Source organism: Marmota monax, unplaced genomic scaffold (assembly GCF_021218885.2).
Source record: "Marmota monax isolate L192 unplaced genomic scaffold, Marmota_monax_Labrador192_F-V1.1 WCK01_AAM20220418_F8-fsc00068, whole genome shotgun sequence".
Taxonomy (NCBI): domain Eukaryota; kingdom Metazoa; phylum Chordata; class Mammalia; order Rodentia; family Sciuridae; genus Marmota; species Marmota monax.
In genome coordinates, this window is record NW_026692352.1 from 855,774 (window position 1) to 876,338 (window position 20,565).

At 36.1% G+C, this 20,565-nt stretch overlaps 2 protein-coding genes across 2 annotated transcripts; both read left to right on the forward strand.

Moving 5' to 3' along the window:
* Positions 1-5,570: 5,570 nt before the first annotated feature.
* Positions 5,571-6,962, forward strand: LOC124091130 (hemoglobin subunit beta-S/F-like). The gene is made up of 3 exons (XM_058578494.1): positions 5,571-5,597; positions 5,922-6,155; positions 6,713-6,962. Exons 1-3 carry the CDS (start codon positions 5,571-5,573, stop codon positions 6,839-6,841), a joined length of 390 nt encoding a protein of 129 aa, XP_058434477.1. The 3' UTR covers positions 6,842-6,962.
* A 1,966-nt stretch (positions 6,963-8,928) lies between these two features.
* LOC124090972 (hemoglobin subunit beta) lies at positions 8,929-10,254 on the forward strand. The gene is made up of 3 exons (XM_046441790.2): positions 8,929-9,086; positions 9,209-9,431; positions 9,997-10,254. The coding sequence occupies exons 1-3, from the start codon at positions 8,995-8,997 to the stop codon at positions 10,123-10,125; spliced, it is 444 nt and encodes a 147-aa protein (XP_046297746.1). The 5' UTR covers positions 8,929-8,994; the 3' UTR covers positions 10,126-10,254.
* Positions 10,255-20,565: the final 10,311 nt, after the last annotated feature.

Consider the following 20,565-nt stretch of genomic DNA (forward strand, 5'->3'; position numbering starts at 1 on the left):
AATGTTCATAATTAAAATGATCTGAGATTAAAGAATGACCTAAATGAGCAATAGAGGCAAAAATTTATCACTCCAACAAAGAGAAAAGAGAGCAAAATACAGGTGTCTATTGATCATACCAACAAAGAGATAAGGAAGCAAATACAGCTAGTAAAATATGTATCTCTATCTCAAGAAAGAAAGAGAGACTCTGAAAAAAAAAACAATCAGACATCCTTGAAATAAAGGAAAAAAATAAACCAAATTAAAAAAAAACTCAATAGAAAGCATCACCAACAGATTACTTGGGACAGAAAATCAGATAATGAACATCAGATAATGAAGACCAAGTATACATCCTAGAAAATAAAGTTGATCACACAGTGAAGATAGTAAGAAACCATGAACAGAACATCCAAGAATTATGGGACAGCATCAAAAGACCAAATCTAAGAGTTTGGGGGATAGAGGAAGGCACAGAGTTTCAAACCAAAGGAATGTACAATCTCTTCAATGAGATAATATCAGAAAAATTCCCAAGTATGAAGAACAAATTGGAAAATCGAATACAAGAGGCTTAAAGGACACCAAATGTACAAAATTACAACAGATCAACACCAAGACACATTATAATGAAAATGCCTAGCATACAGAACAAGGATAGAATCTTAAAGGCCACAAGAGAGAAGAATCAGATCACATATAAGGGAAGACCAATTTGTATCTCAGCATATTTTTCAACCCAGACCTTCAAAGTCAGGAGATTGTGGAACAATATATACCAAGCTCTGAAAGAAAATGGATGTTAATCAAGAATCTTATATCTAGCAAAATTAAGCCTTAGATTTGAAGATGAAATAAAACTTTCCATGATAAACGAAGTTTTAGAATGTACAACTAGAAAGTCTGCACTAGAGAACATCCTTGGCAAAATATTCCAAGAAAAGGAAATAAAAAACAAGGATGAAAATCAGCAGATGGAGGTATTACAATAAAGGAAAAACCAATCAAAGGAGAAACCAAGTCAAGTTAAATACCAAAAATAAACAAAAATGGCTGGGAAAACAAATCATATTTCAATAATAACCCTGAATGTTAATGGCATAAACTCACGAATCAAAAGACAGAACAGCAGATTGGATTAGAAAAAAGACCCAACAATATGCTGCCTCCAAGAAACTAATCTCGTAGGAAAAGATCCACAGACTGAAGGTAAAAGGTTGGGAAAAATCATACCACTCACATGGACAGGAGAGGCAAGAAGAGGTTTCCATCCTAATATCAAATAAAGTGGATTTCAAACTAAAGTTAATCAAAAGGGACAAAGAAGGACACTTCATACTGCTCAAGGGAATCATACACCAACAAGACATCACAATTATAAAATCATACACCAACAAGACATCACAATTATAAATATATATGCCCTAAACAATGGAACATCTACCTTCATTAAACAAAATCTTCTTAAGTTCAAGAGTCAAATAGACCACAACACAATAACTCTGGGTGACTTTAACACACCTCTTTAACCACTGGATAGATTTTCTAAACAAAACAAAAAAGTATAGAACTCAATAATACAATCAATGACTTGGACTTAACTGACACATATAGAATAATTCATCCTTCAACAAGTGAAAATACACTTTCTTCTCAGCAGTACATGGACCCTTCTCTAAAATAGACCACATATTATGCCACAAAGCAACTCTTAGAAAATACAAAAAAAGTAGAGATACTACCTTGCATTCTATCACACCACAATAGAATGAAATTAGAAGTCAATGATAAAATAAAAAATAAAAATGACTCCAACACCTGGAGACTAAACTATATGCTACTGACTGAACAGTGAGTTGCAAAGGCTTCAAGGAGGAGATTTAAGAATTCTTAGAGATAAATAAGAACACTGATGAAACATATTGAAATCTCTGGGATACTATGAAGGCAGTACTAAGAGGAAAGTTTATTGCATGGAGTTTATTCTTTAAAATAAAAAAGTAAACAAATAAATTACCTAGCATTACATCTTATAGCCCTAGAAAAAGAAGAACAAATCAACACCCAAAGCAGTAGAAGACAAGTCATAATTAAAATCGGAGCTGAAATCAATGAAATTGAAAAAAAATTAAAAATTGACTAAACAAAAAGTTGGTTCTTTGAAAAAATAAATAAAATTGATAAACCCACAACCATATTAATGAAGAGAAGGAGAGAGAAAACTCAAATACTAACATAGATGATGAAAAAAGAAATATCACTACAGACACTACAAAAATACAGAAGATAATTAGAAATTATTTTAAATATCTGTACTCCAATAAAATAGAAAATATTGAAGGTGTTGACAAATTTCTAGAGTAATGTGATTTTCCAAAATTGAATCAGGAGGATGTACACAATTTAAACTGATCAATTTCAAGCAATGAAATAGAAGACACCATCAGAAGCCTACCAACCAAGAAAAGCCCAGGAATGGATGGATATACAGCTGAGTTCTATAAGACTTTTAAAGAAGAACTAATACTAATACTTTTCAAATTATTTCATGACATAGTAAAAGAGGGAGCACTTCCAAATTCATTCTTTGAGGCCAGTATCACCCTGATTCTCAAATCAGGCAAAGACACATGAAAGAAAGAAAACTTCAGAACAATATCTCTAATGAACATAGGTGCAAAAATTCTCAGTAAAATTCTGGCAGATTGAATACAAAAACATATCAAAAGGATAGTGCATCACAATCAAGTGGGGTTTAACCCAGGGATGCAATTGAATATATGGAAATCAATAAATGTAATTCATCACATCAGTAGACTTAAAAATAAGAATCACATGATCATCGCAATAGATTCAGAAAAAGCATCCAACCAACTACAGCACCCATTTATGTTCAAACCACTAGAAAAACTAGCAATAACAGGAACATATCTCAACATCATTAAAGCTATCTATACTAAGCCCCATGCCAACATCATTCTAAATGGCGAAAAATTGAAAGCATTTCTTCTAAAAACTGGAACAAGACAGGGATGCCCTCTTTCACTACTTCTATTTAACATAGTTCTTGAAAAACTGGCAAAAGCAATTAGACAGAAGACATTAAAGGGATATGTATAGGAAAAGAAAAACTTAAATTAGCACTATTTGCTGACGATATAATTCTATACCTAGAAGACCGAAAAAACTCCACAAGAAAATTCTAGAACTAATAAATGAATTCAGCAAAGTAACAGGATATAAAATCAATACCCACAAATCAAAGGCATTTCTGTATATCAGTGACAAGTCCTTTGAGAAGAAAATGAGAAAAACTACCCCATTTACAAAAACCTCAAAATAATATGATGCTTGGGAATCAACTTAATAAAAGAGGTGAAAGAGCTATACAATGAAAACTACAGAACCCTAAAGAAAGAAGTCAAAGAAGACTTCTAGAAAATGGAAAGATCTACCTTGCTCTTGGATAGGCAGAATTAATATTATCAAAATGACCATATTTTCAAAAGCACTATACAGATTTAATGCAATTTTGATCAAAATTCCAATGACATTCCTCATAGACATAGAAAAAACAATCATGAAATTCATCTGGAAAAGTAAGAGACCCAGAATAGCTAAAGCAATCCTTAGCAGGAGGAGTGACACAGGTGGCATCACTATACCAGATCTTAAAGTATACCACAGAGCAATAGTAATAAAGACAGTATATTATTGGCACCAAATCAGACTGCTAGACCAATGGTATAGAATAGAGGACACAAACACTAACCCACAAAATTACAATTATATTAGACAAAGGTACCAAAAACATACATTAGAGTAAAGATAGCTTCTTCAACAAATGATGCTGGGAAAACTGGAAATCCATATGCAATAAAATGAAATTAAACTTCTATCTCTCACCATGCATATAACTCAACTCAAAATGGATCAACAAACTAGGAATTAAACCAGAGACACTGTGCCTATTAGAAGAAAAAGTAAACACAAATCTCCATCATGTCGAATTAGGCCCCAACTTCTTTAAAAAGACTCCTATAATGCAATAATTAAAATAAAGAATCAATAAGTGAGATGGACTCAAACTTTTATTAAAAAGCTTATTCTCAGTAAAAGACACAACAAGTGAGGTGAATAGAGAGCCTACATTTTGGGAGCAAATTTTTACCACATGCACATCAGATATAGCACTAATATCTAGGATAATATAAATAACTTAAAATCTTGGCACCAAAAAAAAAATAACCCAATCAGAACAGACACTTTTCAGAGGATGATTTACAACCAATCAGCAAATATATGAAAATATGTTTAACATCTCTAGTAATAAGAAAAATGCAAATCAAAGCTCCTATAAGATTTTTCTCACTCTGGTCAGAATGTCAGCTATTAAGAATACAGAAAACAATAAGTGTTTGTGAGTATATGGGGGAAAAGGCACATTCATATATTGTTGGTGAGACTGCAAATTGGTGCAGCCAATATGGAAAGCAGTATGGAGATTCCTTGGAAAACTGGGAATGGAACCACCATTTGACCCCGCTATCCCTCTCCTTGGTCTATACTCAAAGGACCTGAAAATAGCATACTACAGGGACACAGCCACATCAATATTTATAGCAGCACAATTCACAATAGCTAAACTGCATTACCAACCTAGATGCCTTTCAGTAGATGAATGGATAAAGAAAATGTGGTATATATAAACGATGGAATACTATTCAGCATTAAAAGAGAAAAAAATCATGGCATTTGCAGGTAAATGGATGGAGTTGGAGAATATCATGGTAAGTGAAGTTAATAAAGAACTAAATAAAGAATGTTTTCTATAAAGATGCTGATTTAGAATGGGGTTGGGGGGAGCATGGGAGGATTAGACAAACTCTAGATAGAGCAAAGGGATAGGAGGGGAAAGGAGGGGGCAGAGAGGTAGGAATGACAGTGGAATGACAGTGGACATCATTACCGTAAGTATATGTACGAAGACACGAAAGGTGTGGTTTTACTTTTTGTACAACCAGAGATTTGAAAAATTGTGCTCTATATGTATAATATGAATTGTAATGCATTCTGCTGTCATATATAACAAATTAGAATTAAAAAAAGAAAAACATCAACAAATTAATGGATGAATGAATAAATGAATGAATGTTTATTTTCTTACAAGGAGGATTTAAGCCAAATCCGGGGAAGAATGATGGACTTATAACTATGACACAGGCTTTATTCATTCTGTCTGTGGATCATTGTGCATATTGTTGAGAAACAGGAGGAGATTCATCAATACACTTTTATGCTGAACCACAACAGGCAAACTCCTTCTATTTGTCTGTGCGGCTTTTCCCAATTTATATAATAAGAAAATTAGGGTAAAAATCTCTAATAGAGCTACCAGGCAGTTATTTCAAAATTTATATAAGTTTCCCAGGAAGATGTTTTTAGGGGCAATTTGAATTGCTAGTATGGGACCAAGTATCTGTAGAGGGAGGGTTGAGAGTCGGTGGTCAAACTCCTAAGGCAGTGTTAGAACTTCCAAGGACATGAATGTCTGTCATCAGCCAAACCTGACTGTGTTGGGCGACACGATGGCTTTGGCCAATCTTCTCATTAAGGTAGGGAAAGCAAGAGTACAGCCTGGACATAAAAGACAGAGCAGGGCCAGCTGCTGCTTGCACGGCTTCTGACACACATTTGTTTGCTAGCAATTCCAGAAAAAGACACTATAGTACATCTGACTTAAAATGGTAAGCCTGACATTGGTGTCCTGTGGGGCAAGGTGAATGTAGATGAAGTTGGTGGTGAGGCCCTGGGCAGGTAGGTATCTATGTCATAAGGCAGCTTGTTGGTAGGGGTGGCGCTGTGGGGGGATGGAAGCTGAGCATATGGAGACAGACTTCTTTGACAGGCACTGACTTTCTCTGTGGCCTGGCTCTTTTCACCCCCTCAGGCTGCTGGTTGTCTACCCATGGACCCAGAGGTTCTTTGATTCCTTTGGGGACCTGTCCTCTGCATCTGCTGTTATGGGCAATGCTAAAGTGAAGGCACATGGCAAGAAGGTGATTGATTCCTTTAGTAATGGCCTGAAACACCTCGACGACCTCAAGGGCACCTTTGCAAGTCTCAGTGAGCTGCACTGTGACAAGCTGCATGTGGATCCTGAGAACTTCAAGGTGAGTCTAGGACATCCCTCAATGTGATCCTTCCTTGTCCTTCCTAACGATAAGTTCATAGCAGGAGGCAAATGCATCAGTATTAGAAACAGTTGATCTTTCATTCTCTACTGACAACAATTGTTTCCTCTCATTTCATTTTCATTTTCCAATTTTCTTTTCTACAATTTCTGTTCTGTCTTCTTTCATTAAACTTTTTGTATTATATTTGTAAATTAAAAATCATTCATCTTTTAACTTACATTTAAGATTTTGTCTTCTTTAAAATAGTCTCTGATCTCTCTTTCAAGGCAAGGAAGACAAAATTGTCATGCTTTTTTGTACAGTGTTAAAAAATACCAGTGAAAATGTATTTCCTGGATTAAGGAGATAGAAAAGAAAACTTATGCATATAAATTCTGACAGACACAGAAGAATTCTTATTAGCAGTAGCTAAATTCAGCTATCATTCTGCTTTTAGTTTGCTATTACAACAATAAACACAGCTGGAGATGAGGTTGGAATATTCTCTGTCCTTGCTCTCTGTTAACCATATTCACACCTCTTTCTTCCCACAGCTCCTGGGCAATGTGATTGTGATTGTGCTGGCCCATCACCTGGGCAAGGATTTCACCCCAGAGGAACCGGCTGCTTTTCAGAAAGTGGTGGCTGGTGTGGCCAATGCCATGACTCACAAATACCACTAAGCTACCTTTCCTGCTGTCCATCTCATACAAAAGGCCTTTTGCCCCAGAGAACAACTACTAAATATTGGGGAACTTATGAAGGCCTTTGAGCATCTGGCTTCTGCCTAATAAAATCACTTTTTGTTGCAATGGTATATGATATGTTTGTGTCTCATTCATGAGGGATAGTGGAAAGACAAAGCATTTAAGACATAAAGGGCTTAGTTCAGACCTTGTTCTAATACACCTGTATCTTGGACTCTATGAAAGAAGGGAGACTGTTAAGAATGAATGTATGTGGGAAGCTTTCTGCTTTCTATTCTTTACTCACAACTCATAAAAGGATTTAAGTGAAACTTTGGGTTAGGTTTTTGCTATTTTTTTTAAATTACCTATTATCTTTAGCCTTCCTCATAAGTGTCTCTTCTTTCTTCATTTCCTTCCCCAGAACCTCACAGCCTTAGTCCACCAAGTTCTCCTGCTTATAGATTTCACTACTCTCCAAGGTTTTCCTTCCATGTTGTACTGGAAACATTGCTCCTTTCCCCTGATCTGGTTAATCCTTAGTTACTTCTATTGTCTCAAAGAGATCTGTCTGGGGAAGGGTAAATAGAAGGAGGTGGTTTGGCCACTGTGTCTTTGTGAACTTGTTCCCTTCCTCTACCATTAACAGTGACCCAAAATCTGCAATGCTGATCTCCCTGGAGCCTTCACTCTTCCAGAGCCTTCATTGGAAGGACTAGGCTGTCAATAGTGTGATGACTGTTGGGCTCAGGGGGCTTCTTATGACTTGATATTTATTGTCATCTTACAATCTTTATTTGAGCCCATGCCAAATAGAATTCCTGTTTTTCCTCAAGTTGTTTATCTTTGATATATGAGAAGTTATTAAAGATCTGCTTTCTCCCTTAGCCTTCCTGTAATGGCTTTTCTGCCACTGTATTTATCAGTGTTGCCATGAGCAACACAGTCTAGCTTCATTTCCTTATTCAATATGCACTTCAGTATATGCTACATTCTGGAAGAATGAGTTTTAAGTGGTCCCTGTCTTCTCTTCCACCTCAATTCTGAATCTCGCTGGCAAGCAGAAAGTAATGCATATAATAAGTGATAACTAATTATGGAAGAATTTGTATCAGGTTATACATATTACAGTATGAAGCCATCCAAATGAAGTTAAATTATCTTTTATGTGTGCAAAAATCAAATAAAGGGGCTCCACCTTTTTGAAACTGTCTTTCTGACTGTCTTTTGTTCTTCACTAATTATTCGTGACTTTAATTTCTTAGGTGGCTTAAACTCTCATTGGCAGGATGAATTTCTTAATGAGGTGCTGACTATGTCCCCCATAGCTTCTGCTAATTCAACACATAAAACTTTGTGTTGTAAATGGCTTTAAGCTAATTTTAATTTTTACTGTATTAAAGGGTCTCAATATTTCTATGTCTTGGTCAACAAAACCTAATAAAGTAAGTATTACACAAACATGGTTGGATTCATATTTATTCTGCTTTTCAAATATTATTTGATTAGATGAACAAATTAAACAAACACACACAGAAAAACACCAAAAATTGAATGACTGACAGAATGAATGAATATTTATTTTCTTAGGAGGAGGATGAAATCCAAACCAGGAGAAGGAAGACATACTTAGAATCATGACAGAGCCTTTATCCATTCTGTCTGTGGGTTATTTTATATATTCTGGAGAAACAGGAGGAGATCACTCTATACATTCTTGCTAAAACACAGCAGGCAAATTTCTTCTATAATCTGTGCCTCCTTTTGAAATTTATATAATAAGATAATTAAGTAAATAATTTCCAATAGACCTATCATGTAGTTATTTCAAAATTCATAGAAGTAAAGTTGCCCAGGAGGATGATTTTAGGGCCACCGTGAACTACTGGCATGGGACCAGCAGATATGAAGAAGGAGGACTGAGAGCCTGAAGTCAGACTCCAAGGCAGTGCCAGAGCTGCCAAGGACTGTTATGGCTGTCATCATCCAAACCTCATCCTGTAGGGCCACACCCTAGTCTTGGCCAATGAGCTCATTAGGGCAGGGAATGCAGGAGTCAAGGCTGGGCATAAAGGACAGAGCAGGGCCAGCTGCTGCTTACACTTGCTTCTGACACACTTGTGTTTGCTAGCAACCCCCCAAAAGACACAATGGTGCATCTGAGTGATGGGGAGAAGAATGCCATTAGCACTGCCTGGGGCAAGGTGAATGCAGCAGATATTGGTGCTGAGGCCCTGGGCAGGTGAGTATCCATGTCATGAGGCAGCTTGGGGTGAGGAGGGGGATGGAAGCTGAGCATGTGGAGACAGACATCTCTGACAGGCACTGACTTTCTCCATGACCTGGCTCTTTTCACCCCCTCAGGCTGCTGGTTGTCTACCCATGGACCCAGAGGTTCTTTGATTCCTTTGGGGACCTGTCCTCTGCATCTGCTGTTATGGGCAATGCTAAAGTGAAGGCACATGGCAAGAAGGTGATTGATTCCTTTAGTAATGGCCTGAAACACCTCGACAACCTCAAGGGCACCTTTGCAAGTCTCAGTGAGCTGCACTGTGACAAGCTGCATGTGGATCCTGAGAACTTCAAGGTGAGTCTAGGACATCCCTCAATGTGATCTTTCCTTGTCCTTCCTAAGGATAAGTTCATAGCAGGAGGCAAAGTCATAGGTGTTTGGGACAGTTGATCTTTTATTCTCCATTGACAACAATTGTTTCCTCTCATTTCATTTTCATTTTCCAGTTTTTGTTTTCTTCAATATCTGCTCTGTCTTCTTCCATTAAGCTTTTTAGATTGCATTTGTAAATGAAAAATCTTTCATCTTTTAATTACATTTAAAAATTTTGTCTACTTTAAAATGCAGTTCTAATTTCTCTTTCAAGCAAGGAAAATAAACTTTGTCGTGTTTCTTTGCACAGTTTTAAAGAATAACAGTGAAAAATTTATCTTCTGGGTTAGGGAGATAGGGAAGAAAACTTATGCTTATAAATTCTGACAGATACATGAGAATTCATATCTGTAGCAGCAGCTAAGTCCAGCTATCATTTTGCTTTTATTTTATAATTACAACCACAAGCACAGCTGGAGATGAGGTTGGAATATTCTCTGTTCAAGTTCAGACTCTTCATATTCACACCTCTTCTTTCTTCCCACAGCTCCTGGGCAATATGATTGTGATTGTGATGGCCCATCACCTGGGCAAGGATTTCACCCCAGAGGCACAGGCTGCTTTTCAGAAGGTGGTGGCTGGTGTGGCCAATGCCCTGGCTCACAAATACCACTAAGCTACCTTTCCTGCTGTCCATCTCATACAAAAGGCCTTTTGCCCCGGAGAACAACTCCTAAATATTGGGAAACTTATGAAGGCCTTTGAGCAACTGGCTTCTGCCTAATAAAATCATTTTTCATTGCAATGGTGTACATTGTTTTTGTTTCTTTTATTCATGAGGGAATGTGGGAAGACAAGGCATTTAAGACATAAAGAAAGAGCGCTAGTTCAGACCTTGTGCTAATACACCTCTCTCTTGCACTCCATGAAAGAAGGGAGACTGTTAATAATTAATGTGGGAAAATTTTTGCCTTCTATTCCTTACTCACCACTCATAAAATGATTTCAGTGAATTTTTTTGGTTTAAGGATTAGGTTTTTTCTATTTTTTTAATTACTTATTTTCCCCAGCCTTCCTCATGAGTTTCTCTTCTTTCTCCAGTTTCTTCCCCAGAACTTCACAGCCTTAGTCCACCCAGTTCTCCTGCTTATAGATTCCACTCCTCCCCAAGAGTTCTGCGTAATAAAATCATTTTTTTGTTGCAATGGTGTATGATATATTTGTGTCTTTCATTCATGAGGGAAAGGGGAAAGACAAGGCATTTAAGACATAAAGGGCTTAGTTCAGACCTTGTTCTAATACACCTGTATCTTGGACTCTATGAAAGAAGGGAGACTGTTAAGAATGAATGTATGTGGGAAACTTTCTGGTTTCTATTACTTATTCACCACTAATAAAAGGATTTAAGTGAAACTTTGGTTCAGGGGTTAGGTTTTTGCTTTTTTTAATTACCTATTTTCTCCAGCCTTCCTCATTAGTTTCTCTTCTTTTTTTTATAGAGTTTTCTTTTTTCATATCTTCACTTTTATTTATTTATTTTTATGTGCTGCTGAGGATCGAAACCAGGGCCTCACACAAGCAAGGCAAGCACTCTACTGCTGAGCCACAACCCCAGCCCCAGTTTCTCTTCTTTATCTAGTTTCTTCCCCAGAACCTCATAGCCTTAGTTCACCAAGTTCTCATGCTTATAGATTCCACTATTCCTTAAGGGATTCTTTCATGTTATACTGTACCCATTGCTCCTTTTCTCCTATTGGCTCTATTTGCCTATATTGTCTCAAAAATATCTGCCTGGGGAAGGGTAAATAGAAGGAGGTGGTTTGGCCGCTGTGTCTTTGTGAAATTGTTCCCTACCTCTATCATTAGTGGTGACCAAAAATCTGCAATGCTGGTCTCCCTGGAGCCTGCACTGTTCCAGAGCCTGCATTGGAAGGACTAGGCTGTCAATGTTCGATGACTGTTGGGCTCAGGGGGATTTTTATGGCTTGATATTTATTGTTATCTTACAACCTTTATGTGAGCCCATGCCAAATAGAATTCTTGTTTTTCCTCAAGTTGTTTATCTTTGATATATGAGAAGTTATTAGAGATCTGCTTTCTCTCTTAGCATTCCTATAATGGCTTTTCTGCCTCTGTAGTTATCAGTGTTGCTATGAGCAACACATTCTAGCTTCATTTCCTTATTTAGTATCCACTTCAGTATATACTACATTCTAGAAGGATGAGTTTTAAGTGGTCCTTGTCTTCTTCTCCACCTCAATTCTGAATCTAGCTGGCAAGTAGAAAGTAATCCATATAAAAAGTGATAACTAATTGTGGAAGAATTTGTATCAGGTTATACAGATTACAATATGAAGCCCTCCAAATGAAATTAAAATATCTTACAAAAATTAACTTAAAATGGATTAAAAACTTAAAATTCGACCCCAAATAGTAAAAGTTCAGAAGAAAACACAGGGTCTTGACAAAAGCTTTTGGATTTGACACCAAAAGAACAGGGAACAAAAGCAAAAATACACACGTGAACTGTATCTAACTAAAAAGCTTATGCCCAACAGAGGAAATAGCAAAATGACAGGCCATCTCTGATATAGAATAAAATATTTGCAAAATGTATATCTGATAAAAAGTTAATATTTAAGAAACTCATATTACTCGTTACAAAAAAATACAAAGTGGACAGAGGAACCACAGATATTTTTCAAAAGAAGACAAACAAATGGCCACCAGGTACATGAAAAGAAGTTCATTATCACTAATGTGAAGGGGAATGCAAATTAAAACCACAAAGAAATATCATCTCTCTTTTATAAAAATGACTACTATCAAAAAGACAGAGACAATGTTGCTGAGTATGTAGATGTATATATAAATTATACACACATCTACACATGTATACATACATATGCTATATATATACATGTATATCAGAATTTATAATAGAATATGAAATTGACAGCCTTGCTAGGGTTGCTTTGTGGACGATAGATTCCTTAGTTGATGCTCATGGCACATGCAGTGACTCTTCCCAGGAATGGCTCACCAATTGAATTTTTCTATCAGTTCTGCTAGAGGGAAGATGGTATGCACAAAACCCATTTCATTCTAGTCAATTGCACAAAAAGTGACCTGGAAAATTCCCTTGGCTCACATCTAAGTGCCTGTAAAGGCAAACCTGAGAGAAGAAATAGTGTTTCTTATATAAGAAACTAATAACAAAACCTTAATTCATGAAAAAGTGATAAAAAATAATCATCAATTGTTGTCATAGATTTAAGTGTTTCATATCATTGCAGAAGTATTCTTTTCATTTTACATGTAAATTACTTCTTCTTGATATTTGGGTTGAATTAGTTGAAAACATATATCCTTCCTAGATGAAAATACTGACTTTTAATTTAGCATACTGAAATAAACAATGTCCACTTACTTTGGGGGTTGTTGGGAATAAAATAAGGTAAATATATTTTCTCAAGAAAAAGAGACAGGAACATTTTGGTGAGTGTTACAGACAGTGATTCTGGGAGAAAGTTCCATCAAAAAATATACAATATCTCAGGAACCAGGAATGTATATCTTTTTCAACATTATGTACTTTTTAAAAAGTATGTAGTAACTTCACACCAAATAGCTAAGCTTTCCTATCAGAAGTGCCAGACCTCAATATGGTGATGTGATGATATGAAAATAAAGTAAGAAGAACTTGTTGATTCACAAAGCTAGAGTACCATACCAAAAATTAAAAAATAGCATACAAAAACTATTTTTATGTATATACAGTGCAGATGAATCCAAGATGTCCTGACAAATGCTTCAGTCGGAATCTTTCAAACTTTAGGAGCAGAAGGGAGTTAAAAGTGTAGGTTGGTTTGTGCTTGGTTTATTCTCTGAATGAATCCTTGTGTCTGACATTCATTTGAACATTAATGGGATTGTATGTAGCAAAAGCATACACATAGACAGTCTAATGAGTCCAAATGTAATGAGGATTGGTATTAACTGATAAGTAGATACCACAAGTAGATTTGAAAGCAGAGTTGTGTGAGTGCTAAGAGAAAGCAGTATGCAACAGCTTATATAGACACTAGAACAGAATAAGGGTAGGTGCGAAGAAATGTGCATAGCCCCAGGGGTCACAATAAGGGGCTAAGAATGTAAGAAAAAGACTAATAACATCACAATAGTTGCATTTTTAACATCATGATTCTTCTTTTAGTAGAATTTTTCTTTTCTTTCTTTTTTTTTGACAAAACTGTGCAAAAAATTTAAGCTAAGGATGTTTATTATGGGAACAAAATCTATCAGATACTTAACTCCAGTTTTCTCTTTTATCACCAGGTTTGTCTTTCCTATCCAAATTTTCAAATTAGTTTTATGTCTTGTAATAATTGACAACATGTTTAATAATACATCATCAAATGATCACATTATATAATATTATAATTTAATCGTATCACTGTCATATAATAGGATAATTAATTTAGCTAAGAGGGATTTAACTAGAACATTAGCTTTCTATTTCAAAGAGAACACCTTTCTTATGGGTCTTATGCTGGATTTATCAGTAATGGAAAAAGTATGCACATTGCTCATGATAATAAAAATAAAGGAGGAGGAATGCCTTGTAAACGTTAAATGATAGAAAGCCCTCTCTCAGGGACACAACACTCTAAGGACATCCATGATGTGAGATACACATGCAGTAGGAAAATTGTGTTACTCACCCCCACCTGGGAGTGGGGGGAGCAATGACCTTTAAAGACTCGAGAATCTTATGTTAAGAAAGCAATGTGAAAAGCAAGTCTGAACCCACGGTGACAACAAAGCTGAGAGCTGCTCAAGTGTGATCAGAAGAGGTGCAGACAGTAGGAATGAGAACATTTTCATGACATTAGGTAAAACCTAGGAGACACAGACCAAAAGGAATGTTGAAGGACACACTCTGAATTCTCAACAACTCCAATTCTTGCTACCCAAGAGCTGGTGAATAGTGACAGATATCTCAGAGGGGTGGTGTTGCTACAAAGTGACTATATGGCAAGGTCAAAGCCTAGCTGACTCCAGGAAAGAAAAAGTATGGAGTAAATAGAGCTGGGATGCAAATAGAGCTCAGAGACACACAATGGGTGATTATGGAGTAGTCTTAATAGTCCCAGTACTGTGAGTGTGAGTGTGGTTGACACACAGAGATGGCAATCAGTCTCTGCTAGCATGGACAGAAAGAAGTACATGAGTCAGTGCAGACATTGTGGGTGATAGGGAATTGCCCTGAACCACTGCAAGGTACACCAAGAAAATGGTGATGGGAATCCAGCATTGTAGACAGGAACTTGGAAGAGCAAACATTGAAATATGAAAGGCCAGATATGATGACAAAGGTCAACAGACATGGCAGATTTGTAAATAGTTCTTTCTTCCTTCTTTCCTTCCTTCATCTCTGTCCATACCTCCCTCCAACCCTCTTTTCTTCACTCCATTACTTTTTCCTTTCTTCCTTCTTCCTCTCTGTCCGTCCTTCTTTAGGCAGTTATGGAGATCATGCTCATGCTTGCTTGATAATTGCACTACTACTGAGCCCAACACTTCTATTTTGATTGGCAACAAAACCCTATGCCAGATAATAATTCATATGTGTGAGCTAATTCACTTAACAGCTCTTCCCAAATCCCAGAGATTTCAGAATGGATGACAATACCAAACTGAGCAGGAAAATTTGCAGGCTTATTCTTCTTAGAGAGAGAGAGAGAGAGAGAGAGAGAGAGAGAGAGAGAGAATTTTTTAAATATTTTCAGTGGACAGAACATCTTTGTTTGTATGAGGTGCCGAGGATCGAACCCAGGCTGCACACCGCACACATGCCAGGCGATCGCGCTACCGCTTGAGCCACATCCCCAGCCCCTTGCAGGCTTATTTTTAATGGACCTGGACAACATCAATGGAGGCAATATTAGTAGTAGCCAAGACTAGAAGAAATGTGAAATGCCATATGAATCTGGAATCAGTGAGCTAGGTGAAAGCCCCCCTTTAAGTCAAATATTTGACAACTAGGATAATAAATCAGAGGTTAAAAATAATTAAAGATAGGAATAAGTCTAAACCAAAACAAAAAGAAATAGGCAAAGATTTTCTTTATCATTATAAAAATGTGAGTAAACTGGCTCATGGATAGATCATCCAATGTTTTCTTTAATATTTTTCCTTGCCGAGATTTTTCCAATCCAAACCACAAATGACATGGAAGCATTGCTGTTGATATACTCTGTCAGAGACCTGACACCTCTGGGGAGCCTAGAGGCAGGTTCTCCAGTGGATGACTGGGCCCATTAGAATTCCTCAAATTGTGAAATGACCCCCACAAGTTAAAAGAGGCAATTGTGTGATTAACAGAGGAATCATCCAGACAAATTTGCTCACACTTTTTCTGAAACCAAAAAATACATCACAATTATTGTTTACCTCTAACAACTAAGATATTTTGCTCTTTATATTTAATACATAGAAACTGAATAAATGTATTTTGAATAAAACTAAATAAAAAATAAGTAAAGGGAGCTTGATGCTGGGACACATGCCTATAATCCTTGTTACTCAGGAGGTTGAGGCAGAAGGATAGAGAGTTGAAAGCCAGCCTCAGCAATTCAGCAAGGTCCTAGGCAATATAGCAAAACCCTGTCTCAAAATAAAAAACAAAATGAAAAAGAGCTGGGGATGTGGCTCAGTAGTTATGTGTTCCTTAGTTCAATCATTGGTAGGGGAACAAAAAACTAAAGATAAAGAATCATAAGTTGTTTTCACAATGCACATAAATTTTGATACCCTTTGTCATTCCCTTAATTGGTCACACAATCTGACTTTGCTTGGTTGGTGAGGGGGTAAAATTGCATGAGGCAGCCAAACTATCAGTCTAATAAGAACTTGAGCTGGACAGATGCCCTTTCATGTATGACAGCAAGTGGGAGAAGTAAGACCTTAGGTAGATGGAAGGCACTACTCTTCCTTTCTCTGTTTGTTCTGGATAGTGGCATTCAATGTTAAATTTCACCACATTATCAGTGTGTGCACCTAAACTAAAATTAGACATTCTTAATTCCACACAGAAAAGAAGAAAAACCTCCAGTGGGATGTGGGCTCCTTGACTTTTTAGAGGTCCTGGTATTTATTTTATTTGTTTTCTACTGAGACCAGTTTGTCACCTGTTTAAAGGATGACTACTCTCCTCTTACAATTTTTAATTAAGTATGGGCAAACATATCTTCACTTTTTATTATCACTCCTGGATATAGCCATGTACAATTTAATTGTGCTGGAGCTCAGTTTTTCAACTACAAAATGGGAATAATTATAATAATAACTTTTTTTCACAGGCCTGTTACAAGAACTAATAAGGTATATGAAGGAATCAATTCAAAACCTGGACACATGCATTCTACCATAAGAGAAAGCAGTCATTATATTGAAGGTCAACCCAATAACATTAAATTTTAGTGGGAAGATAAACAGGCAGTATACATTAAAACTGAACATATGTACATTGTATATCCCAGCAATTTTTTCAAATGCACACTTATAATGTGTACAGTTCATAGTTAGAAAATAACAAAATTCCATCAACAGTGCAGTCAATAAATATATTGTGGTATACACATAAAGTGGAATACCACTGGGCAATTGAAAATAATCAACTATAGTCACACAACATGAAGACAATTCACAAACATAATGCTGAATAGATAAGCCAAGTAAGGTATAACAGAATGAATATAAGTGTTTTAAAGGAACATAGTAGAAATGAATGAAACAGGAAAATGGTCAACTGTGTGACCAATTAAGGGAATGACAAAGTTGACACAAGGGGATCTTCCAAGATCTGCTTCATGTTCTATTTCCTTTCTGAATAGTTGTTACACGTGTATATTCTCTTTGTAAAAGTTAACTGAGCCACACACACATATTCTGTGTGCATATATATGTGTATGTTATACTCAAATATTAAAATAAAAATTAGATTTAAAAATGAAACAATGGGAAAAACCATGCTATCTCTTAGAAATTCAAGAACTGAATACTGACTGGAGCATTCTAAAATGGCTTAAATTGTTAGGTTTCACCAGTATGTCAGCTTTTACATCTGAATCTAGGGAGATGGTCTCATCTCCTGGGAGAAGAGGGGGAAACAATATTTTAAAATATTATAGAAGTACCTACAGAAGAAAAATAAACAGCCTAGAAAAGCTACATTAGAAAGGGACTCATGGTGCAGCCTATGCTTTTCTGAGCAGTTGTTATGAGTACTTTACATACAGAGCCCCAAGTAAGGAAAATAAAGTGATGAGATCACAGAGTGAATAAGAAATAGAACTGAGATTATTCTAATTCAAAATCAGCATTCCCCATTACACAGTGCTTTGTTTCCAAATAGAGGTCCATGGAAAAGATGGAAAAGAGCATCTTTACTATATGCCAAGAACAAATTAGCATTTTAGGACATGAAAGAAATGTTAAGCCTATTGGTCACCTCTGCTTACATGTTCAATGGACATCTCAAACTCAGGCATGTTGAAAACTTGATGGATCACCATGTTCCACTTCTTGGAATCTCCTCCAGTCCTCTCAAAATTGGAGAATGGCTCACTCAGATTTGGAGGATGAAAATTCCATTCATAGTTTTTGTCTTTACTCTCCATTGTCTTCCATTAGCCATGTCGATTTAATTATCAATTTCTGATAATTATCACAAATGATGATATGTATTGACTGGGTACAAAACATCTGTTTTTCATATATTATCATTATGCCAACAATATTAAAAAACAAACAAACAAATAACCAAACTGTTAAACAGGCTAAGCACTGATCTAAAAGTTCTACACATAATAAATGGCAATGTAAAGATCTGAATCACATTGTCACTGACTAGAACACTCTTGTAGGTATAATTCCCAAACTCTTTCATGACCTCTTTCCTGTAGCTATCCCCCAAATCATGATTTGACTTAATTGTACTCTACCTCAAATTTCAAGCCACCATCCTATCTTACCTGGAGTCAGACAGCAATTTCAAACCAGTTCTATTTCCCTACTTGTGCCTTGCAATATAGGGAAGCAGATTCTGGCATGAGACAGCCTGAGGTCTACTCTCATGTCCATAATTTCATAACCCTGACTTAGAGACAAGTTACTCAATCTCTTTATGCCTCAGATTCTTCAACTATAGAGCAATATAGTAAAATCTATTATATAAGTTTCTTTTAATGAGTTAATTAACAATGTCATTTAAAAAATGACAAAACTGAATTTTCAGTAAATGCCCTTAATAATGATGATTGCTATATCAATAATATAAATAAAATATAATATTTTTCTTTCTTTGTAGATATAGTGAACTTCTAAAAGACACATTAAGGGTATGCTCTTTCTGTATATGGTATAATAGATGTTAACATTTCCAGGCTTACCCTTAGCACAGAGTGAGGAGAGAGATGCTTGAATGCAGTGTGTTCTCAAAATAAACAAATTAATTAAATGGATAGAGATAGACAGATACATAGATAAATAATCAAACAGAAAATCCAATAAAATGACCGTGAAGAACACACCATCTACTATCTCACCAGTGATCTTCGTGGGTGGTTTATCCCATTCTAGGAAAATGAATCTTTCAAAATCGTTACCAATTCCAGTCTGAGAGACATGCTCTTTTCAAACACAATTTGTAAGATTTTGTAGCTGGGAATACTCACTTGCAAAAAATATGTACCTTGAGTAAATCCAATAATAAGACTTTATCTCTTCTAGGACATTCTGGAAGTAGAAGATCTAGTAATCTAAGAAATTACAATTTCACAATATATCAATGCTCAAAAAAACTCAGACATGTGCTTCACAAGAAACATGTTCTATTCTCATACAACCCAAAAATCCAATGTCCAAAACTAGAGCAAGGCAAACTTTCTTCACTTTATTTATCAGAACACATGAGATCTGTATAGGGAAAGCAAAGAAGCCCTGCAGCAAAGTTAATTCTTTTACACTCCATTATCTTTGTTTTCCAGTAGCAACATATCCTAGCAAAAATGTCCTGGGTAAGCTGCATTGAAAACTAAACTTTCCTTTCTGACATAATGTGATTACATACGTAGACCTCCCTCAGTTGACTTAGTTTAGAGTTGTATTGAATGGGTTGATCTTTGTCCCTCTTCAAACTTAAAGTCAAGACCAGCATCTGCAGAAGGCATTGCAGCCAAGAACCCAATCTCTGTGGTAACAGAAGTTCTAGCAAGGAGGTTATGTCATCCAGGGATGCTGACCATTTCCTTATTCTGTATGATACTTGATTTTATGAATCCCTAGTGAGTTATTTTTTGGAGACTTGAGTAGTCATTAGATCCTGGACTCTGTCATGTATAGCATCCTTACCTTCAGTGCTCTGAGGACACAATTCCTTTGTGGTAGTCAGCATCTGGATCTAGACTGCACTGTTATAAAAATAGTACTATCTCCTACTTGGATAAAGCAGGTAAATTTGAAGGAGTAATTTACTTCTTCTAATTTCCTCTCAAAGAGGAGGGTGGGACTGGAAAGTAATGCTACTATAGGAACTCAAAGTTTCATTATTAATAATATTTCTATGACACCTTTGAAGACAATCCTAATAATGTGAACTTCCATGACTATAAAATAATTCTAATATAAATGTAAGTCTATGTAATATCTATTATTTTTCTAGGTCTTTCTTCTGAATACATTACTGTTTAAATATATTACATTATATCGCTGGCAAAACACTTCTTACTTCTTATGTGAGGATCAGAAAATAGGAGAAGTGATAGAGGCAATGATGACAGATGGTTCACTGAAAACAAAGAAATACCTGGGAGAACAACTGGACCTGAATTCTAGCAACCTTAGTATCCTGGCTCAAACTCTCATGAAGTCTCTACAAATTGCTTTGTTTTGAAAATGAGAGTACTGAGTGAGATCCTCTTGGCCTATTCTGGAATCTTCAAGGGAAAAAATTAGAAAAGTGTAATAAATACAATATTCATTCTTATAAACTAAATGGTTCACTTTAGTTTGAAGATGATTTTTTAAGTTGATCTCATAGAAATAGTAGATA

Coding starts and splice junctions, on each gene's coding strand:
- LOC124091130 (XM_058578494.1), top strand. CDS start 5,571: ATGGCTTTGGCCAATCTTCTCATTAAG. Junction 5,598..5,921: donor TGGCCAATCTTCTCATTAAG/GTAGGGAAAGCA, acceptor CCTGGCTCTTTT/CACCCCCTCAGGCTGCTGGT. Junction 6,156..6,712: donor TGGATCCTGAGAACTTCAAG/GTGAGTCTAGGA, acceptor TTCTTCCCACAG/CTCCTGGGCAATGTGATTGT.
- LOC124090972 (XM_046441790.2), top strand. CDS start 8,995: ATGGTGCATCTGAGTGATGGGGAGAAGAATGCCATTAGCACTGCCTGG. Junction 9,087..9,208: donor GGTGCTGAGGCCCTGGGCAG/GTGAGTATCCAT, acceptor TCACCCCCTCAG/GCTGCTGGTTGTCTACCCAT. Junction 9,432..9,996: donor TGGATCCTGAGAACTTCAAG/GTGAGTCTAGGA, acceptor TTCTTCCCACAG/CTCCTGGGCAATATGATTGT.